General features: G+C 41.1%; 1 protein-coding gene across 7 annotated transcripts in view; it reads left to right on the forward strand.

Moving 5' to 3' along the window:
- The window catches only part of fbrsl1 (fibrosin-like 1), a 321521-nt gene that overhangs the window by 223020 nt on the left and 73887 nt on the right, over positions 1-24614 (forward strand). For all 7 annotated transcript variants that reach the window (XM_042420893.1, XM_042420897.1, XM_042420892.1 and 4 more), the window contains one exon: positions 4521-4550. In XM_042420893.1, coding sequence (XP_042276827.1) covers positions 4521-4550 — 30 coding nt within the window. The remainder of the gene's footprint in view (positions 1-4520; positions 4551-24614) is intronic.

Genomic DNA, 24614 nt, shown 5'->3' on the forward strand with positions numbered 1-24614 from the left:
ACGTCCCTGGACAGATGTCTCCTAAATTGAAGCCATTTCTCCTGTCTGTATGATTTTTTTACATTGTCGGCTAGTCACCTTATTCACTTGGTTGAGGGATCAAGTGGAGCAGCTGCTGTCTCACTGTTCAGTCAGACTTGTTATGGCCCTACTTTTAATTGTTAGTCATCAAGTGTTTAATTAAGACATTCAATCCTTGGCACAAACTAAAAAATGTAGGTGCAGCATTGTTTTGGACTGCCATGAACAGAGCTCAGTTGGACACTTGAATGTTGTTATATCCTTTCACTTTTAATCACACACTTACTATAACTTGCCCGCTCCAATGCATCTGAAGTCCTTACATTATACGACATAATCTGGTGGGAACACTTTATAAATAAACTAAACTACAATATGATGAAATAAAATATGATTTAAAAAAAAAACTACAGCCAAGCTTTCGTCACAAATAGTTTTGTGAAAGCACAAATACTTGTATGCATATGCTCTCTTTTTTCACTTGTATTCATTTTATTTATTTATTTATTTATTTATTTTGAGAAGGAACTGACAGTGACACTTATATGCCAGCAGCTCTGGCAGCTCTTGTTTTCCCTTTTTTATTTATTTATTTTTTTAGATTTCTTGCAGCAAGTACAGGGTTGCGATCAGTATTCAGGCAGACAGTCACTGATGCCGTGCCAGCATTTGCGTAGCTGGGCAAGTTCCTCCTCTGTTTCTCTCTCTATCTCTGAGGCAGAATTCATGGCAGACTGTCCTCTGAGTGTGACAAGTGGAACTGTGTGATTAATTTGGCCAGTCGTTTTAATGTGCTCCGGGATGCGCAACGCTTATTGTCTTCCCCTTGCACGTCTATCGGAATCTGCCAGAGAGAATGTCCAGGAGAATCGAGACATCCATCCCTCCCTCCCTTTCTCTGTTTTTTCCCTCTTGCTCTTCTCTCCTCAGCCCTGCCTCATTTCAGGGCTGAGCTACAGGGTTGTCATGGGGGCCAGCCCAGGTCGAGGCCTGGCTCTAGCCAGGGCCGCTGGCGGAATAAATCTCCTGTCTCTGAAGTGTTGAAAGCTGTGTAAATGTCAAACGCATCCGTCTGATGCGCTGGCTGAGGGGAGGGAGAGTTGGAGAGTAGGTGGGAGGCTGGGAGGGAGGGTTGTGGATGAGCCATCCGCTGAAGCCGGTCCCCTGTTACCCTTCGTAGCTGGCGGTTGCCAGGTGCAGATGTTGCTGCTTGCTCCCTGCCTCTGAAGAGCCAGCCAGTTTTTTTTTTTTTTGTTTTTTTTTGTTTTTTTTGGTGTGTTTGGTTTGTGAACATCTATGAGAGACACAAACCACTGGGGGCTTGGCTCCTGTCAGACAGCTTAGTGAGCAGCATATCTCTCCGATTTTAACAATGTCCCCCCTGACCACCAGACGTGCTGTTCAGGGAGGTTTCTGTTTGGGGTTGTGGTTTTGCATTTTCACCATTTGGTTTTCTAGTATAGCCTTGCTGAAAGTCTTTTCCCCGGTGTAGATATTCAAAGAAGCAGAGAGTGCTAAATGACGTGGTGCTCTTCTCACACCCACGCACTCAGACACATGAGCCAATCTTATGCATTTATAGGTTCATTGTATTCTTTTCTCTGATTTGACCATGTGCTATAGCTGAACAGGGCAATCACATACAGTACCGACAAAAACTGCTCTAACACTACTTCCATCCATCTATCCCTTCATCTCTATAGCATCCCCCCTGCCTGTTCTTACTGTTGTTTTGTTCCCCCTTTCTACCTGCCTCTCCGTCCCCTGCTGTGCTGTGTCTCTCTCTGTCTCTGTCTGAGCCGCGGCTTGTATTCCTCTTTACGCTCTGCTGCAGTGCATGCTTCTTGTAAAAGGATAAGCACCATGCTGTGCTCTTTTGATATTATTTTTCCTCCTCGCCAGATCCAGCCTTGTGAGGCCTCATCTCTTGTGTCATGGCTACTGCTGCAACAACAAGGCCAAGCATGCACCCAGGGAATAGACCAAGTCAGTTGTTCATCTCCATCACCTAGGGTTTAAACTCGTCCCCAGTAATAGAGAGGAACTCAGATCCGCTGTGAGATGGAAGTCATCCGTTCAGCTGCATGCTAAGAATACATTTATACCAGTTTCCTGGGGCTGAGGCAAAGTTGGAGATTGGATCAATTTTCCTTTTTTTTGTAATTCAAAGATGGATCAAGATGGAGAGGAACATTGTTTTGAATGTGATTCTTTTCAGATCAAATGCTAGAGTGATGAGGGAACAAATGGGTGGTGATTAAAGTTGTGATGTGCCCCTAACAAGCAGTATAGAAATGGCAGATAATTAATTTGTCCAGAATCCCTAGTCTGAATGGGGAATTGATTGACAAGAAGCGTAAGCCACTTTCTCTTTTTAATGCCCTGCACTCTGTAATGGAGGTCTTTTGACAAGCAAAAGCCCTGAAATTAGAGTTTTCAAACATTCCTCGAGAGAAAAGAGGACAAGTACATGTCGGTATATACACATACGTTTATACAAGTTTATTTTCTTATCCTTCGGTTCTTAGCAATTAAGAGCCATCTTCCTTTAATACAGAACAGCTAATCATAATTGAATGAATATGAAATAAAGAAAACACATTCACACACTTTTGCATAGCATGTCAAATATTTTCTAATAAAAACCACACACTCAACCACATTCAAACAAGTACACTACTGTTATCAGGCCATTTCCTTTCTCACAGGTACATTGTCTGTTGTGATGCACCCTTTTTTTGCTTTCACTTTTCTCTCTTTCATTGCTGCTCACTGAGAGGCTCTGGAATCATAAACAACAGTCACTTCAGCAGGAAGAAAGCCTCACATTGAATGTATAATTTTTCTGTGTTCATCCTCCAACAGGTGTATGTTCTTGTTCTATGTCTTGTGCTTCGGTATGAACAATAGGAGCTCAGGCATTTCTTGGAGTTGCTATTCTGCAGACAGAGATGCAAACAACAGTAAACCCTCCTAAGGGGTTGAGCCACAATGTTTTTCACTTAAAGCTTCTGCCAGCAAGGACTCCTGCTGTATCCCTTGTCTTTGCAGAGTAGGATGAATCACGAGGCATGGAAGCCCCCCCCCTCCACTCTCCTCTCCTGAGAGATCTTGGCCACTGAGCCCTTGCACTGATTACTCTCGTTACTTAATTATACATTTGGACCCACCGCACTCGCAACAAAGGGCCGCTGTGCCTCCATTGACCCAGCTCCCTCCTCATTGTGCCCAGCTCTGAAAGGGAGTCAAACAAAATAAAGAGGATCCACTTAAATATGTTGCCACAGGGACTTAATTGACAGATTGAAGACAGTTTTTCACTGGGGGCCCTCTCCCTCTCTATGTGGCTCTTCGCTTGAATTGCTCTGCTCCTCATGCATCCTGCTGTGAGGTCCAGTGGGACTGGCCTGCAGCTCGACCACTCTTGTTTCCACAACCTCACTATCTATTGTCCCAGGGGAGAGAGTTACCAGCCAAGAGCATTTAGTGACAAATAAACGTGAGAAACGGAAGCAAGGATCTCGTGGGTTAAAGTTATGTTAAGGAATGTGGTTAAGTTTGCCATAAAGATTAAAGTTAGAGTATTTTAGTACATTAAAAACTACAACCAATGTAAGCCAGGGTTACTGACTTAACATTTTTCAAATTATTTGATAAAAAGAGATATCTGCTTGTGAACATGCCAGGACTGAAAAGCTATGTCCCTCAGTATCTGCAGTATTCTCACCATTTGTTTGTCAGTTACAAGGTCTGACTTTTTTCTTTTTTTCTTGTTTTTTATTTTTTTATTTTCTAAGGCTGACCCTGTTCTCAAGATATTTGAGCCTGATCACTGTATTTTAATGGTGCAGTGACTTATCCTCATACAGTAAAATTCTAAAATTGTTGAAAAACCATTTCACTTTTCGACTGAATAGAAGGCGATTTGGCCTTTGGCCGTGCAAGACGAGGCGGATTTCAGAATACAACCTCTCTTGTTATTAAGTTCCTTTATCCCTGTAGAAGTTTGACATACAAATTAAAGACTGGTTTGTCACAAGGCGAATTTGAAATACCACACTTAATAGGCACTGTGTTTGAGTATTCAAAAAGCCTATGCTCTCTGTGTCCTTGAGATACTATCGTCCAATTTTAAAGCACACTTAAAAGGCTAAATGACAAGCTGCAGCTGAATGCAAAGTCATTGAACAGGCTCTTTATAAAAGAACCAACTGTATAGTATTATTCGTTTTTTCATCTTTTGCAAATTTACGGCATTGAATTTGTGACAGAAACACCAGAATAGGGTCCTGTGCTGCTGTGTTGCTTTAGAAACTTGAAAACCTCTCTTAGACTACCACACTCTCCTTTCCCTCTTCATCCTCTGCCGTTTGCACTGAAAGCTGTCAGTGAATGAGAGGTTCCATACAAAAATAACATCTGCACTGATTATGAGCTACTGGGGGGAGCCAAATGAATAATTCCTTATATTTCCTGTGTCTGTCTCTTTTCTGTTACAGTGTGACAGCGAGAGTGATATTGACGACAAGGTAAGACTGCCTTTCCTGTGTTTATTCACCCACCACATGAAGGGGCTGAGAGTTGTGAATAACAAATTTGAGCTCTCAACTAAAAGAGGGAGACAGTCATAGTGTGTAGCGAAAAAAGATGAGGGGTAATACACACTCTGCCGGTCCCGCCACTGTGATCATTTGCATTTTACAGAGCAAGAAAGTGACAAGGAAAATGCAGTGCAGGAGGGGGCTGTTTTTCAGTGTTAGTTTTCTGTTTTGCTATGTAAAAAGATATGGCATCTATTATTTCTGGAGCACTTTATGCCTGAATATGTCTTAAATATGCCTTCTAGCCTAGATCATAGCATATGCTGCATACAGTGAGCTTTAGTGTGTGTGTACTTAATCTTATCACATGGAACATGTCACCTCTATCTGCTTGTTTCCCTACCAGGGAAACAGTTGTAGTTTAAGATTTGAGAGTTAGCGTTAGTTAAGTTTCAGTCACAGTAATATATTCATGTTTTGAGCAATATAAGTTGAATTGTGAAAAACATAGTTCATTTAACAGAGTGAAGTTGAATTGTTTCGCAATGTGTCTCTATTCCTCAACCTGACCCATTTTTCCATTTTTGCGTGGGTCATGTAAAAAGTCAGATTCACTGCGCAGTGAAGAGAATATTTTTGTATTGTATTAAAGATGCATTAATTAGGTACCTCTATTTTTTAACAGCGGCTTATTTCAGTAACTTAAATGTAATCATTCATTGCAAACATCTTCAACGTATAAAACAATGAATATATGGAGCTAGCTTAAGCTAGTATTATAAGCACCTTTGTGTGCTTAAAAAAAATCCAATTATTTTAGCAGTGATGTCATTGAATGTTAACCATTTGACTATCTGACAGATGTAGTCTATCAGTTTCACTTCTGTGTATTTGTTTTTCGCAGTCTTGGAGGTGGTTGGCTGATGGCAGCCACCTGGTTACAAGATGAAACGCCTTTGGGGAACCTCACGCATCCTAATTCCTCTACAGTTTAGCAATTACTCCCTGGTAAATGAATGAGATAGCATGCCTAATCTCCTGTAAGCTTAGCTCCCAGTTCTGTGGAAATGTCTGCAGCTCTCCCTATAAATAATACATTGATAGCAGGCCCAATTTGCATTAACTGTAGCCTGGCAAGTCAATAGGCTTTTATCTCTTCATTGAAGCGAGAAAGAACCGAGGGCGCTTGCTAGTTGACACGACAGAGAGACGTTGCAGGCCTGTCAGTCTCCATACGGCTCCCTGGCATCACTGTGGGGGGTAGAGAAGGAAGTAAAGTGGGAGGGAAGCTCTCAGAGTGTTTCCTTCCCAGTGTTTTGTTTTCCTTCCTGCTCTATCAGTTATTTGTGACTTGCAACAGTTTCATATAGTGTCAAAATTTTTGACATTTAATTTATAAAAGTTTGATACTATGATGCTAAACAACACTGCTAAAAGAAACGGAAGAAAAAAAACAAGCAGTTATATAGAAACTCAGCGGTGTTGCTATGTTGTTGGTTATGTGTTAGCCTCTGTCTGTTCTGTAAAACAGCTCCATATTTGGCTTTTGGCGCCAGTTATGTCGGTAAGTTTAGGTGGACTGGGATGCAGTTCAAGACATAGTGGAGTATTAGACACTGTTGCCAAGTTTTCAGCTGTCTGATTGTTGAATTTTGTACTAGTAATTATACAGTCCACCGTCAAGAGCCAGACTGCAGCTTCACCTGTTCAGGCCTTTCTTTTCTCATCCACTTATCATCATGTCATGAAGTGGAATTTTAGCTTGTGAAACACAACTTGTAAACATATTACTGGTTCATAAAACATAAAATCTATGAAAAAATGCTAAAGCCCCATTTTTCCCCAACATACACACTTATGAGTTACATAAAGCAATATCAGGCTATTTATAACACAAAAGCTAAACAATGGATAGATTGACACCCAAACAACAGGTGTACTTACAAGGTTTCATAAAATAATGTAATAAGCAAATAAATAACCAAGAAATAGCCTGGAGGAAAAGTCGGCACCCCAAAAGGCGCACTTAGGATTTTATTTGTTTGACAATTGATGAGCAACTCAACTCTCGGCGCACTTATGCTACGATCCGTAACTTCACAAATAAAACCAATCTAATATAATCATATGTCATGAATGTAGTCTATGACAAAATGCAGTACTGTCATCATGACACAAAATAGCCAAAACTTAATTTTCACAATGGACACAAGCTTTCCTATGATGATCTGGAAATGTGACCTCAGACATTTCATGGATGGACACATCCACTTGAAGGGGAGGGGGGAGGACAACGGTAACACTTCCTGCACCTGCCTTACAGTATAGGTAGCCTATTGACAATTGGGACTGTGTAACCCCCAATCAGATGGGCTGTTTTAAGTGGTCTGCATCTGGCAGGTTGAATTTTTTTCCCCACAATTTTTTCCTCACAATGCTGGTGGCCTCGTGGCCCACTAGGTGGCCCAGCCCATCTGGCATTTGCCAGAATTACCAGATTGCCAGTCTGAGCCTGGTCACTTTAATTACAATTTGCCATGCACTCACACTGTGATTCAATTCATAATAAGCCTGTTAATTTACAAAAAGGTTAAATGACCAGAGAAGTGCTTGGATGAAAGTTATTCATCTTCAACATAGATATTTCTGCAAATTAGGTTCAACAGATTGTGAGTTAAGGAACAGTTATTCTATACAATACATGAACCATGAATGTAAATCCCAAACCATAGGCAATTCTGAACAAGAAAGGTGTTGGCTGGAGCCATGTAAACAGTTGTCTTGGCTTTACTGTGTAAAACTATTGACTCTCACTCAAACAGATACTTAACTTGGTTTTTCATGTCTCTCCAAGCTCAGGTCTCAGTTCTTAGTTTTCATTCTCAGTTCTTAAGTTTTCATTTTTGGTCTTGAGCCTTTTTTTGATGTGGGGGTGAACTTAGTGTTTCAGGGCCACCTAAAAAGTAATAACCACAGGTCTGTAGCAGCTCTCAGACCAGCCAGTGACAGGACGCACTTTCGCAATATGTTACTTGCATAGAGAAGAAAGATATCCTCAGATATTTCTCCTAAATTGCTGCTTGCTAATGTTAGCCCTGCATCAGCAAGCAGCATATGACAGATTGACAGCATTGAAACAGCAAGTGCTTTACATACATGCATGAGCAGTGAGTTTAAAATATAGTATAGACTTAAAAAAAAAAAAAACTCAGTTTGTAACTGCTTTAAGACTGCATTATATCTCAAAAGGCAATACAACAAAGTAACCCATTAACAAAAATGCTTCACAATGTGAACACCCTATTTGACAGTTTATTATCTAAACAAGAACAGAGGCCAAAGGTAAGTATTACTATTTTCCATTGTTCTAATGATGGTACTGATCCAGTTCCAGGAGACAAAGAAAAGCTTTCATTTGTGGCCAATAGGAAATGTAACTGAACAACAGCATAGTAGCAAAGAAAAAAAATCACTGTTGTGGATACTTTGAAAATACACAATTGATGTTCATGTATTTACCAAGAGTGAAAGAAGAAAAGAGCATCTGGATAGAGGCTAATGTAGCCCATAGCAAATTTCTGAGGAAAGGAGAAGAGTGGGGAAAAAAATACTTTGACAGGCCATCACCGCAAGTTAAAAAAAAAAAAAAACGATGGTGTAAAAATTGGGTTCCATGAGGAGAAAGACAAACACTGTCATTTGTAATTGCCCGCACTCAGGATAACTCGACAGCGATAATTTTCTGCAACGTTTTGCTGAAACAGGTGCCAGCTCCTCCCGTATCTTTCCAATGAAAACAAAGGCTCCTTTCACATCAGATTACCAGCCACCTGAACACCCACATTGTCAGGATTTCACAGATTAACTTAATTAGAATATTGCTTCCAGGTGTGCCCCCAGGGTGCAATCAGTTATACTGTATTTGAATAAAACTGACGAGTTGCTGCTACAGCAAAGTCAGTTTGCTGCACCTTGCGAAGCTCGCTTGTGTCAAAGCGATGCTCGAGATAGCATGCAGTGATGTGTTTCCAGAATGTGTCAGACATGAATTCTTCAGAGATTGCCAGGTCACCTCCAGTTCAGTGTGAGGCTGCTGTGAGGGGGGATCTTTATGTAGATTGGCCTAGCCTTGAATCTGGGTGTTGTGTTCTCATCACTGGCATTTCTTCGTGGGAGTTCTGTCATCTGACGTCTAAGATTACATGATGTTTGACAACGCGAAGTATTCAGTGTACGTTCAGGAAAAATAACAGCGATGACCTTGAATGGCTTAGCTTATGCCTGCCCCCTGGGGGAAACCCATATAATTAAGGATTCCTTATGGAGAAGAATGTTTTCTCTGTCTTTACTGTTATTAAAGCAACACTTGGCTTGTTTGCACATAGCCATGCTAAATTAAATTGCTCATAAAGGAACTAACCACATGTTGGGCAAATTGCTTTGCAATAGAGGGTCTGTGTGTACTTGAGTCTGTGTCATGCTATGGAATTGGGAACATAATTTATTCTTGATCCAAATACTTTGAGCCACTTAATGTCTCTGTGTCAGTTGATTAAAATGTACTTAAATGCTCCAGAACACGTGTTAGCTGTTTAGTGCTTCACACAAAAAAATAGCTGAATGAATGGTTTGTGCTTGTGTAATGATGACATTTGCGATACCAAGACGTCACATGGACAACATTTGATATAATTGTGAATAAGATGTGTTATTTAACATACATCATAGTTTGTTTATATTTCGGTCATGTGAATTTCAATAGCCTCAATAGTTCATTGTTCCTTCTTTTTGGGTTAGTACTTTTATTTATGTAACATACTTACAAGTAAATCTGGTAAACTTATTTTAGGGTAAATTCGGTAACATTAACTGCTTTGAATTTGTGATGCTGTCACATTTTGCAATCAGTCTCATAACACTGTGCATTATTCAACATGTCTTTTCAACTAGTAAGAGAGTTGAAAAGACATGTTTTACATTTATATTACTATTACTAGCAGTAATAGTTTGGGATAATACTACTATTACAAGTAGTAATGGTGGTATAAATGTTAGTAATTCATTTCCTCCCCTCACTGCCCCACCTGTAATCCATCAACCAGCCAATCTTGTCAACCTCTGACACATCTGAGATACTCCAAGTCAAGATGGTCATTTTCTTTCATTGGAGAGGCAGAGAAAGAAATAGAGTGAGATTCATCCCTTCTCAGTTTGTTCATGCACTCCCCTGAAGTGTCATCCTATTTCCATTAGACCCCACTTTGCCATACTCGCTGGCTCCTCCAATTTCCTCTGTATTCTTTCTTCTGTGCAAATAATACAGTGGCTGTCTGTCTGTGTTCAAAGCGTTAGCATGAGCTTCTTATATTCTCTGCAGGCTTTAACACAGCGGCCTCGTGTCAGGTGCGTTACCGCCGCCAAAGCTGCATCACCATAGCCACAGCGGAGGACACCCAGGTCGACTAATTCTATTTGGTCCTATTTGCCAAGCAGTCACTCAGCAGAAAGTGTATCTGTCTCCAGGGGAGTCTCCAAGGACCATTACCACATCCTGTCTATGAGCTCTTTTATGGCTCTGGTGTACTCATCTGCCAGGGCAGCGCGCAGGCTCTGATTGACACATTAATTCCTCCTCTACCCCCTTATCTTCCTGCTGTGTGCAGAATGAATGCCATATCACCGCGTCGGAGCGTCTCTACCAGCTTATCGGTAATGGCTCGTCAGCTAGTGGTATCCTCCCAGCTGATGTATTGGCAGGGTACGCCCTCTGAGACTAGCAGTGCATCGAAAAACAAGCATGCTGTGGGGATTTAAACATATCCGTTAACACCACCACTACCTCCACCTTTCTATTTTTTCTTTAAATCATTCCTTCTCTAGTATGTCCTCTTTTTTATTTACTGCCCTCTCTATTTGTGCGTCTCTATCATTACCAATGTTGACGGTTTTTACCTCTTTCCCTCTGTCGCCATCTTGAAGAAGGAAAAAGGTAATAGTCATATATATTCATGTAGGTGTGTTCCCCCTTCCATATACCCCTACCCAACCCCCACTGCTTTGCAAGATCCAGACTGGTCTCCAAGAGTCATCATATTCAATAACAAACAGGCCACCCACCAGGCCGCTGACAACCTTAACGTTTTTATATGGATGGGAAAAATGGACCAGCTTAATGTTTCGACACAAGTGATCATCCGTCCTCATCTCTTTAATGAAATTAGATTAAGTGCACCTGGGAAAGAGCTGAGAAAGCAGAATGCCTCGCCACCTCCTTTAATCTAAAACCAATTTGCCAGTAATATTCCTTTCCCCCCAGCTTGGGATTCACCGGCCCTGATTCAAAATGGAGGAGGAACGAGATGAGACCAGAGCTGACTGGTTGCATTCAGCTCCCCACAGGCACTGTGAAATTAGAACTGACACCGGCAACACAGGCCTTAATATGGAGATGTCATTTTTCTCCTCTTGCTTTTGTCTTTCTCCCCCCTCCCTCCTTCTTTTCTTCTTTTTTCTCTTACTCAGTTCCTTCCTTCCTACGGTTTTCACTTTCTGGCTGAGCCTAAAAGTAAAACAAAACAGAAAGGGGTAAATAATTAGAAGATACATAGTACAACTTGAAAGATTAACCATTCTCCTGATAATGGTTGTTTCATCTCTAATGAATATGTTTAAGGGTCAAGGTTAAGGTCAGAGTTATGCCGATAATCAACTTTTTACGAGAAAATAACGATGAGCTTTGTAGATTGGCCAGAAATAAACATGTTATGTTTCCATCAGGTGGTCTCATGATGTTACTCACATCTAGCTATTACATTGAACCTGGAAACACTTATCTCTTTAATTTATATGGGGCTGTTTGCAACATGCTCTCATTTCTGGTCAGCTCCAAATCATGTGTGCTCTGCAGGCATATGTGTGTTTTTTTTTCTTCGCTTCTCGGTTGTCAAGCAGTACATCTGTTGTGCATTTAGCACACAAGTATGCGGTGATCTGGGAGCAAATTTGGATATGTCTCTGCAGTGAAAAAGGATGCTCTTAGTTTTAGCTGTATGTGCTCACAATGGTGTGATGTGTGTGTATGTGTGCATGCTTGGAGGGAAGTGAGTGTAAGGGCACGCTCAGCAGTGAAACCCAGCCCCAGTGCATGTTGGGAAGGAGAGGCGTGATGACAGAGAAAGACTTGGAGCTTCTGCGGGGCCAGCCAGCAGACACAGCCAACTGACATCAGCAAAGACGGCTTGTCACTAGCAATGCATGTCATACAGCAATGCAGGGAGAGTCAACATGACTATGGCGTCATTGATGTGGCACCCAATAGCCTGGTCCAGATTCTTTCTTTAAGGTTAGCACTGATGTTGGCATCTCAGATGAAAATAGAAGGGTTGTGGCAAGAAAAAGCCATGCCAGCCACTCAGAGCAGGGTGGGGGTGTGAAAACTTGACATGGCATCTAGACTGTAATCTTCTTTCACTTACTGTCTCCTCTCAGTGAAGCTGTTTGTGTTGGTAGAGAGTGTTAATAGAACAAATAGTCGTCCCTTTGTGCTGTTAAAATCATAACACACCCCCAACCCCTTTGTCTTTGAAACACCAGTGCTCTGCTAACTCTTCGAAAAAATCCTGCCACCACATCCATGTTCAACAGCTTGTGATCATTGTTATCAAGGGAGTTATTGTTGCCTCGATGAACACCAGGTTTTGGTAGGTGGTTTTCCTCCACCTCGACCAGGTCCATTTTTAGAGGTGTTTTTCCTCAAATACTGTTTTTCCCACCTGAGAGCCCTGGTTCTGTAATAAGTGAGGTTTCTACAATGGCCAGGTGAAATGCTCGATTGCACAATTTTCTGCTAGAGATCTCGTCAGCTCAATGATACGGTGATACAGAAAGCATGGCATGCTATATCAAACAAGACAAGTTGTGAAATAGTACACCACCTGTGACCCGTATTACATCTAACTGGTTCTGTGTGTTCAGTAACTGTAAAGCATTGTTAGTACTGTGAAAAAGAGGCTGCACAGGTACACTGCATTATTTAGACAATAATTTTTGAATGGCCTTACTGTCAACAAACGATTAATCCAAATGAAACTACACATCATTCTTTAAACCTACAACTACCAATACTTCTAATATTAGCATACAATCAAATGACTGTAATGTTAAGAGGGTCGCAGATTTTATTACTTGCATAACATCATCTACCATTCAAAGAGAATGAGGTTACCAAACATATTATCAAACTGTCAAATCTGCTTAATGTAACTAACCTGAAATCACTTAATTTGTAATATGTTTTGAATGATGTAATCTTTCAGCAGTTAATGCACATGTGTTTAATAAGATGTAAAGCATAATATATAGCTCAGGGAGTAATCTCAATGCAGTTATGTGACACAAAGTTAAACAGGCAGCTAAACTGACTAACCCAATGCTCAGTGTGTGTCCAACGTGCTCCAAAGCAGCATGGCACCGCAATCATTGTTTTTCAAGTGGCCTGTGTTTGAATAACAATCCAAGCACTATATACATTTTTCCACATGAGTAATAAAAGTAAAATTGACTCCATATTGGGTGCAGATGTTCTGTGGAAAGAGAAAAAAAAGACACAAATGTTTTTGTGCACGTGGATGTAAGATTTGAGTGTTTCTGATCGTGCATAAACATAATGCCTAAGTGGGTTTTTATTCAATAAACATGGTTGGACTGTAATTACTTACACATTTCTTCTGGCTGGAAATGCAAGACAGACTTTGTGTGCGTTTAGAGCTGGCGCACCAAGACTCATGTCTGTCCCAGCCTTGGCTTGTCTGCACAAGACTTTCTAATGCAAGAGGACTTGTTTTTCCTCCACAACAAATGGCATATGCAATCAGGGATAAATATAGAATTCCCTGTTGTTATTAAGAATCAGTGCCATTGTGGATAATGTTTCCCTGAAGAAGCATTGCTTCCTCTTTGGCCAAGAATACATCGGTAAATGGAGTTTAGGTCCACTGTGGCTGTGAAAAGAATGTTTAGAGAGCCTCAATTCCCTTCTCAGACAAAGGGTCCAGTCAGCAAAGCAGTGCACTAGTCATATTTTTTGAAGAAATTTTATAAGGAAAATCAACACACATTAATCATGGAGTCATAGGCCATTGTTATTTCTTGAGGCTCTGTATTTTGTCTCCATTTACCAAATATTTTCTACTGAAGCCAGTTTCTCGACCTTGCGTCTTTATGGGAAGAGTCATCTGCAGACCTCATAATGGTGATGATGGACAATAAAGGAAGTGAGCACTGAGTCTGAGCCTCTCTCCCACCCACTGAGAGAAACATACTTCATCTTTCTTTTACTAACCACTTGAGCATCTCCAAGTCAATCTAAACACTCGGATGCCTGTGGATGGGCTGGCGACTGCCAGACCTCAAGCCCTGAAGGCCCTCACGTCACTTGGGCTCTGGAGGGAACTTTCCGTGGGCGAACGTGTATGTGATGTGGAAAGCCGAGAACCCGGGAGAGCACGCTGAGATCAGGCCCAAACACACACAGGGGCCAGCTGCCTTCAATTAAGCCAGAAACCCCAGCCACTGCAGTCCCTTATGCACAAAACCAGCCTGCTTTGATCTGTACCAGCCAGGGGAAAAGGTACAAGGCTTGAAAGATTACAGGAAAAAAATAATTATTGTATCAAAGGGTGCTCCATAAAAGTTAACTGGGGTATTTTTGGGCTCAGGGGGCAGCGGGAAGCAGGTATTAATGATGGCTGTCACTCAATGTTCATTTGCCAATTATTTTCCCTTCGCCTTTTCAGAGAGCTTTAATTAGTGGACACACCTGGCCTCTCTCCGAACTTAACTGTAGAGCTCTCCCTGCCACTTTAGTTTTTATGGGCACTGAAGATCAATTCTGATTCATGCAGGGCACATTGGCACAACTGAAGCCGATATGGTTGTCAGTTTGGGCTTGACAAACAGAAGAGGTATAGCAGCTCTTGGATATGTATGAGGTTTGGAGCCACAGACAGACACCAGCATTAAAACTGTCCCCCTGCCAAGCACCACAGACGCAGGCGGCATGGGCATCCATTAAATTAATTTGACTTCATTAGTGCAGACCTGTTAGGCCTGGGGTGCCCACAGAGATGCTAGGGGGTGGGAGGTAGGGGGGTGGTGGTTGAGTGGCATCAGCCGCTGTGCTCTGAGGAGAGCGAACACATGGCACTGACAGGCGGAATATGGCCCCAGTTCTTACGCCGGGACGACTGCCAAACAAAGGCAACATGCGTCACTGGCTTGAGGGAAGCTCAATCAACACCCGGTCGGAGCATTAACGCCATGCGCGCCACGGCACATCAGCAAGGAGGCCTCAGGTCGATGGGCAGCCTGCAAGTCAGGCGTGTGCACACAGTGAATGTGGCAGCGTGATATGATACAGAGACACTGCCAACGGGTTGACCCACTGCCATCACCTTTGTGTCTGCCGCCAGAAACACTCGTGTTATTAGATTACAGAGCTCACATTTATCTCTTGTTAGTGACTTACAGCAACAATGTATCTGTATTTTTTCAATTAGTAATATTTATTGCCATTACTTTTGGCATGCTAAGTGATTGTTTCATGCTTTACTCATATAAAGTGTTGTTGACCTTGAGCTCCACTGCTGTTTTACTGGTGGATATGAATCAAGTAAATGATAGGCAGGGCTGAAATCCTACAGACAGGGAAGCTATTGTGTTGACGAAATTTCAGTCTAATGAGTACATTTGTCGATAAAATACTCTCATTCCTAACGAGCATAAGCAGTGCCTTTTCATCATACTGTATACCAAAGATGACTTCTTTGTATGATTAAGAGTGAAATATATAGAACTAATGGACCAAGTACTGAACATAATCTAAGAATAATTAATCTGTATTATTGTTTCAGTGTCATCCAGCCCCCAAAAATAATAGTACTACTGTAGGCGAGGGTCAGATTTAGTGGCTTGGCTTTCTTTTTGTTCTTTCCTTTTAACCGTCTACTTTTAGCTCACATGAACTCCAGCAGTTCATTTACCAAGGTCACATGCTTTACTTAACAGCACCTTAACAGCATTTCTAACCTGCAACCTCCTTGTCCCAAGCCTGCATCTATAACCTCTAGGCAACTGCTGCCAGCTTCTGGAGTTGACCTGAGCTCTGCTAGGAGTGGTGCACCTGATAAATACAGAAGTGTGGAAATAAATAAATAATAGGGGGCATTAAGTCCAGATAGGACTGGAAGGTAGCCTGAGGGTGGTAAGTGTTCTGTCTGACAGCAGCGAGCACTTTGATCAGAGGGCCCCGTCTGAAGATCGCTTCCACATCTGCACAGGGGGAACGAGCTGTAAACTGCCAAGAAGCATTTTAATGACAGTTGGATTATAAAATGAAAGAGGGCTCCAGATGGCAGGCAGTGCAGTGGCTGGGGGGAGGCTGTTTAAACTGCTTTTTTATTGATAAAATATGGGGTGAAAAATTGCGCAGGGCTTATTAGGCGTCCCGCTGTGATGTTGCTCAGCTGGCCAAGCTGTTCACCGTGGCCCCCGTCCAAACATGCCTCCATAAATTTTTAGCAGTACCCTTAAATCTGTAAGATCCCTGCTTGTTAAGTTCACCCAGTCTCCCCCAAACCCCCCACACCGTATTTGTCCTTTGAAAGACTTGCTTGTGTCTTTTTTTTTTTTTTTTTTTTTTCAGACCGGCTGGATGAAAGCAGTGTTAGTAGCTCAACATAGAGTGAGGAGGTTGCGGGGGGGTTCCCGCATGGCATGCTCATTACCGTCTGCCTAGAACCAGAGTTTAGCCCTTAAACCACTTAATTCCTGCATGATTTCATTAACTTTACTCTCTTAGTGATAAAATGAGACCGAGCTTATTAACACAAGACTCTGTGGTTGTGTTTTCTGCCTACATCCACAGGGTACTGTTCATGGCAGAAATAGTCATCTGGGCATTGACACTTAACTGGCTGCAATAGTGGCCAGAAGGGAAAAACAGTTGGACTAGCAAGTTAAAGCCTGCATGAAAAGTAATCTGCATCAGGATATAATAAGAGAAGTCATTTTAAGACCACTAGATAAGTTGTGAAAGACAAGGGTAGTTCAGTAATGAATTCCTTTTCAGACATTCCACCTTTAGGCTTTATAAAGGCACATGTTGGATAGAAGTCATGACGATTCATTATGGGCAAAGGAACAATAATTACATTTTAATGTAATCTTAAGTGATGTTGGTTAAATCATATTGTCACCTTTTGAATAAGTGTCTCACAGTTAATATTACCTTACAAGATTGGTCTCATGCACATCTTTGAACTGAAGCTCAAATTGAATTTGCTTGAGATGTGAATAGGCCTGATTCAAAAGCTGGGAAAAATTCATGGTCTCAATAAAAGGGATCAGTGAAAGCCATCTTGACTCCATCAAAATCCATACATGTCACACGTTGGCTTTGCACTCTGCAGAGTGGACTCGTTTCAGCTGAGATATGTTGTTAGCCATGCTCTCACTGCTAATTTAAAATCCATTTAAGCTGATAGGGGGGTTGACTAAAACGCTGTCATGATGGCCTTGCAAAAGATGGGCGCCTGTATTTTTTTTCTTCCTTCAGAAAACAGGCAGCCCCAATTTATATTCCATAACTACCACTTGCAGGCCAACCCGCCGCGCCCCAATTCCACCCTCACGCCTACCCACAGCATCAAAGACAATTACTGTCGATATCACATCAAATTACAACTGTTGGTTTGCTTGTTTGTCTCGTTATGTGACTTGAAAACTGCCATCTCCCACCCAGGGAAGGTCCCCTCCCATCTGCTCTCCTCCCTTTGCCCACCCTTATGAGCCTAAACACACACCATCACACACACACACACACACAGATTCCCTTCCAGCACAGAGAAGAAAGGGGACAGGCAGCCGACAGCCTAATGGACTAATTTGTAATTGCGAATGAGAAAAAGCTGAGTTGTTGGACGTGTTATAATTTGACAGAGAGTGGCAGCTCTGAGCCGGACCATGACGCTTCAACCACAAATCTCTCACTCCCTCCTCCTTCCTCTCCCTCTCCTTCAAATGCTTTCTTTCTTCCCCTCCGTGGAGAATAGTCAGAATGGAAGGTGATGAGAGAGATGCTTTCGGCACATTCTGCTGCTCAAAGCTCCTGGCTCTGTCATATTCCTTTTCTTTCCTTTCCACCCAGCCCTACTCACATCCCTACCTCCCCTCCCTCTCTACCTTCACATGGATCCCATAGGATAGAATACGGAAAGTATCTCAGAGCATTCAGATGCGTTTGAAGTGCAGGACAGATGGGGGGCTCGAGGGACTGTAAAAAATGAATCGAGGCTAGTAATAGGAGAGATGTTTTGAATCCTCTCCCCCATAAGTTATTTATCAGGGGCCCTTAGTGGTGGAGGAAGACTTCAGAGTGCTCCCTTAATGTAGCATCTGATGACTAGTAGGGGGGCTGTTCCAGGAAGTACTGCTGTAAAACAGGAGGGGAACATTAGCAGAGAAGTCTCTTAGGGCCTGGGCAAAGGAGAGGAACAACACACAGGGCGTATCTTTCCCAGCATGCAATACAGGACAGAGAAAAGAGGTGTACAACAAAATGTCCCGAAGCCCCCCCACCAGCCAGTGATATCACACAAAGTACAGAGCAAGACATTCTGTACTACAATTCCCTCCAGGTTAGGCACGTTTGGGTAGATGAGGTACTTCAAATAGTTTTGAAAATAAATAACATGAAGCAGAACCAAATGGGCAATGTCGCCTGGTTACTACTACTAATAGTCCTTTAGCAATTAATTTCAACACATATGAGACATGATTATTAGTAAGTTAATTTTTTATATGTAATTGCAGAATGTTTATCATTATTACTCCCTGCTATGTTCACAGCATTGCTCATTCTTTTATTTTAAATTATCTGCTTTATTCAAACAATTTGCAGGTCATAGAACCAACCCGAGCAGTAAGCCTGTTAGCTCAGCGGATCATTTAAACAGGTTAACTGCCTGTGCAGCAAAGTCATTTATCTGCTTAGAGACACACACAGCACCCTTGACCTTCTTTGGAGGAGGGGCTAGACAAAATGTTATTCTTAATGCTACTGCCAGGATGAGTGTTGATAGATTAAAGCTGTTGACATATAGTATTTTGTGCAATGTTAATGTAATATTTCAGTAGTTAATTTTTTTGTTTGCTCCTTATTCTTGTCAGGTTGGGAGAGTTTTCTAAAATTATTAATTAAAACACAGAATAATAACAACAAGTCAGTTGAAACTGATCAAAATGTAACATTTTCAAGAAATCAAGTAATTATGCTAATATGCCTTGTCATTATGCCAGAAACATCAAAGAACAGCATCTACTAAGAATACAAACACTAATATGATTTGTTCTCAATTCTTGAATGTTACCCAATAGTGTATTGTTCTCATGTAATCACCAAACTGCATCACATCCATAATATCAGACATGAACATCGCTAACTAGCTCATTTCTAATTTTTATGACCAGAAAGTGATACATGCAATCTCACCACCTTGAAACTCTGTACATGTGTGATCACAAATGGCAGTAATGGGCCAAGCCAACCAGGGAAGTCTCTGATCACAGGAGACTAATGGCCTCTGAACTGATCACTGAGGCTAATAAAGACCAGCTAACGACATAGCCTCTTCGTTTGTGCTAATTGCTCTCCCTGGACCTCCGCCGTGGCCCGTGTCTCCCGAGCATCTGTCACCAGGCATATTCCCCAACACAGCTCAGACCCTGGCCTCAGCCTCAAAGCTGGGCACACCGCCAGAAACAATTGTCCTCTGGTGTCCTTTTACTACAGCGAGGTGCAGGAAAAACATTGTTTAGGTATATTGTTTGTTTAGCCAGATTTACATCTTGGTAAAACTGGACATGTCCATGTGTGGATGTAGAGCTCAAACCTGAGTAGTCTAAATATAATTCAACAACAGTATTACATTTTCCATACCTAATCATTATTGGAGTCAATATTGACTTTATTGATAATATGGAGTTGCTTAGTTTCAAAACCTACGCACATAAAACCCAGGCGCATCCACGTGATTCCAGAGAGTCATTAAAATACAGTTTCAGATTTGTGAAAACTGAAAAAAGGGGGATTTTGCTGCTTTTTCCCCATCCAGACAACATTAGACAGATTAGAAAATTTACTCTATAAAGATAATTTGTGGTTGTATTTCAAAAGGTAAAAATAACTTCTAATAACTGTTTTTAAAAGAGAAAGAGAAGCTCTACATGGCCATAACCAACGAAATGGAGAGATGTGGAATCGTGCTGTGAATTTCTAGCCACAAGATTAGTGAAATCGCCCTTTTTTGTGTTTTCACAAATAGAATAAATGTTTCACAAATTTGAAACTGTGTTTTAATGAGTCTCCTTGGTAAACTAGTCCAGATTTTTCTGTTTTCATAAGCAAAATAAAGACTTCACAAGTTATGGCATTAAGGCTTTTTCTCCTAAAAAAAAGGAGAATCAGCCACTAAATATCAATATTTATGTTTCCCTTTGTTCTTTCAGGCAACTGCCTGTCTTTGACTGTGTCAATAATCAAACCAAACAGCCAATCAAAGCTCATGGTCAGTATTCTAAAGGCTTCATCCCACCAGGCCAGAGCTGATCACAGCCACTATAGTCAACACTTGTGATCCCACCAAACGCACTGCAGCGCATTTCAGAAGCATCCCAGAAGCATCCTAGAAGCGACTCTCTGCTCTGCTCCACTAAACATACGTGCCTAGTTTATTTTTGATGGAAGCTGTGTCAAACTGCACAGAGCAGATTGAGCTGGGCAGGAAGTTAGACACATAAACAGCATAGAGCATCCGGTCAGTTTTATGTTCACTTTGAAACTAATCAGACACCAAATGATAACCTCTAGAAACCTTGCAGTTTTTTATGAATTCACACGTAGGCATACGCACACATTTTCAACATAATCAATATGACTGCCAATAAAAACATACAAGCATTACTTTGCTTACTTAATAAAATAACCTGCTTTATCCTACTTATGTCTTACCATAAATTAATTAGAACACTACAATTAACCTGAATTTGCCTGATTTACATTTTATTTATATTGAATGTTTATTATAAAAACACATATAACACATATGTGCTTACATGTTTAATCATTGCTGTTCACCTGATCATCTCTAGAATATATCAAAATTCTAGACATACTACTTACTCTTTTGGCACTTAGGTTTCTGTACTGTCATGCCAGTAAAGCTGATTTGACACAGAGAGAGATAGTGACAGTGGTTAGTGAAAGGCTGCTGCGCCCAGGTGCTACAATTTGCACAGGTATCAGGGCTGTGAAGCAGGTGTGAATGATTGACATGTTGTGGTCCAGTTTAATCTGAAATGGTGCCATTGTTCTGTTTCTGTTCATTAAGCGAGTTTAGAAACATTTAGCGCATTTTGAAAACCAGCCACGCAAATCACACTTTCCAGCTGCCAATTTTTTCAGAACTTTCTGGATAAACCAAGCATAAAACTCAGAAGACACTGCAGCTGCAATTGTTCAACATACGGCATTCTGTACATAAAAAAGCATGGCACTATCCATTTATAGTCCATTGGTTACATCTTTTTAAACAAGTAATGTGCTTTGTATATTATGTGCATTTATTGGACAAATAGGCATCTAGCAAGTAAACTGTGCTGAATAGAAGACAGGGATTTTATCATGAGCCCTTTAGACTTTACTCCTTAAAATGATGATTAAAAAGAATAATATGGGAAACATATGTAGTTACTCAAAATCTTTTTTTCAAGTAAACATTCACCCTTTCTAAATTTGAACGGTGGCTCTCGTCAGCTTGGATACAGTAGCTTTTAAAAGTGATATGTTCATATATAGTCATATATTATTCATTATTCATATATTTTCACAAAAGGAAAAAAAACGTTTCAACCACCTGTCACCTCTGGGACCCATTGCTTCCAACCAACTGAATTAAAGCTGAACAGAGCCACTGTTCTCCATTAATAAGCACAGTACAAACCACTACACCAACCATCTGCAGTGTTTGAGACTCAAAAGATACATTTTGGGTTTATCATATATACTAGCATACTACTCATATATGTAAACAATATTTTCCACCTCACTCTTTTGTAAATGACATGAACTTGCTTCTGGCAGCTTCAACATACAGTTCGTCTCTTGATGTTGAACAAACCAGCCAAATGCCAAATCAAATTCTTTTAAATCAAATTATATTAGGTGCAATTTCCCAGCTATATTTTTATATGGCAGCAAGGTAGGACACCTATATTTTTTCATGGTGCAGACTTGTGATGCAGATGCGTTTTGAACCAGTGGCCATTTTGAAGCACTGATGCATGGTGCAGCATTACAATGGGCAGCAATTTGCATATCATTTCATGTCGGGGATATTAGATTAATGGCTTGTGACTGGTGTGATGAATACTAATTTAGCCTTAAATCATGTCACCGTTCAGACATCAACAGCCTGCCCAACAGGCAACAGAGCAGCTGAGCAGCCAGACATTTTATAAGGTCAGCTAACTACCCTAGCCAGGCTGTCCTGTACCTCATTCGTTCTAGCTGGTTATGGCACTTCTTGTAAATGTTTGCTATTCCAAGGATTGTTGGCGTCACTGTTAAGGGTATATGGGCCCACCACAGGGGTTAATGCCGTCTCCATTTACCTTAGTGGACAATAAAATCTGCTGATAGAGTCAGGTCAGCAGTGATGGCAAAGCTGGATCTGCTGAAAATCGTAAATGTTGGTGCCCCAACCCCTCCCTCCAATGGCTCCAGTTTGACTCGCAGCATGCCGCTCTCTGGTGTAAGAAGCTTTTGTGGCAGCAAAGTGTAACATGTAATGTTAATGTTGTGTGAAAAGGCTAGAGATAGGTAGGAGTGCAGAACATCATGCAGTGTTTTAATGTCATCAGAGGCTGTTTTGACTCACCCCAACAGGTTGTGAAGTAAAACAACATGGAGGATATGAACTCTAAACAAAGGAATCAAAGACCAGGCAGCACTACTGATTGTCCATGAGTTTTCTTATACCCAGTTACTTGATTGTCTGACTTTAGAATTTGTTTTTTTATTTATTATGTTTTATTTTGGATTCAAAAAATATTCCTTGGATGCTGAACTACATCAAAAACCAAGGATAATACAATATAAATAACAGAATGGCAGAATCAATTTATTTTAAGTGTGATTTTAAGTGTGCCATAGAATTGTTAAAATATATAATGACTATTAAAACAAAGTGAAATATCTGTCATCATGGATGATGTGGCAATTCAGTGGCATATGGTTGGACCTTGTATGAAATGTTAGAGGGCTTTAAATTTGTACATCGCCTGGTTACCATCAGACATCAACAGCCTGCACAGCATTTTTAAGAGTTAAAAATTTTTAAAGTTTGTTTTTATCTAAGTTTAAGTTTATTTATTTGTATAGCACTTTTCATACAGTAGTTGTAAACTTCAGGTGCAGTGTTAAGTGTAAATGACCCCAATACAGTGTGTTTCATGTGTGTAAAGTTTGCATTGGTATTATTGTATTATTGTTATATTGCCTTTTTTTTACTTACCATGAACACAGAAGTCCTTTATTTTGAAAAGACATTAGACGCATGTAACATGCAGAAATTGAGAGGAAGTTACACTGGCGACGGTGCACAGATCTTCTCTCGGTAGGTAATCATGGTAAACTCACTTGCTATAGACTGCTAGCAGCTGAGATGACCAGCTGGCACCCGGCCAGCAGCTCCTCACATCTCCGAAAATGTCGAAGCAAATTTCCAAACGGGCATTATTTGGATAACAGACCACATGTTGGGAATCTAAATGGTTACTTTTTACCTGACAAAAAAAAAACATAATAAAGTGACATATTAACCATTCTACAGTGAAAATTACAACAGCTTAACTTGCTGTCAGTTGGTGCAAAATGCACTCTGGGATATTTAGCTTCAAGGACCTTCGGCCAGCTTTGGCCAACCAATGGTGTAACTTCATCACTCAGTCAGTGACTCACTCAGTCAGTGAAAGACATATGTGTTTATGGGGCTGGCCCCATTATTGCAGTCCAGCCAAAAATTACTGGTGTACTTCAATAATTGTAGGAAAAGATATTGAATCAAGCATAATTTTATGGTTGTCCCCAATGAGCACATAGATCAATTGATATTCACATACATACACAAATAAGAAGAAGAATTGGAAGAAAGCCATTATGAGCATACAAGATGCTGCTATTGAACTACAACCATACTGTATGGGTTCACATTGTATAGCTCTCAATGGTGCAGTAAAGCTTGACTGTGGATTCAAATATATAGTGATAATTTCATTATTTTATTCTACAGCTTTAGCAATCATATCCATTTTGCATTAACTTCTAAATGTTATGCTAAGAAACTTATTTTATTAGTATTTGGAGATTTTTTTTTCACATACAGGAGTACGTGTGTGTGTGTGTTTTTGTGTGTGTGCCTGTGTGTGTGTCACTTCATTCATTCTCCTGAGGGTAGATGGCTAGCCAGGAGTATGAAGGGAGGAGGTGGGAGGGTGTCCAGAGGGAGCTGTTTGATTGATGTGTTTTGGGGGTAGAGGAAAGTAGAGGGGGGAGTTTTGAGGATGAGGAGGGGATGGGAGCTTGATGGGACTCCGCAGTGGGAGAGGAGGCAGGGCTCTTAAGTGGGGGAGGAGGGGATGGGAGCTTTAACAAGCCCTAGATTGTTAGTGACAGGCAGATACTTCAACACTTAAAGTAGAAGGTTTGATTTAATCACAGAGCTGTCATTTGTTATTTGTCTGACTTGCTCCACCGGGGCCACGGCTGATCAACTGCCTGGTCCCAAGAGAGCCCTTTTTCCCCCTGTAATGTCTAAATCCCCTGCACAAATTACAGGCTTGCACCACCTCCCATCCCCACCCCTCTACTCCCCTCACCGCTTCAATCCTGCCATGTTAAGAGACGAAGGCTGGTTTCGCAAAGAGAGGGAGGTGGGT

This window comes from Thunnus maccoyii, chromosome 9 (assembly GCF_910596095.1).
Source record: "Thunnus maccoyii chromosome 9, fThuMac1.1, whole genome shotgun sequence".
In the NCBI taxonomy this organism is placed as follows: Eukaryota; Metazoa; Chordata; class Actinopteri; order Scombriformes; family Scombridae; genus Thunnus; species Thunnus maccoyii.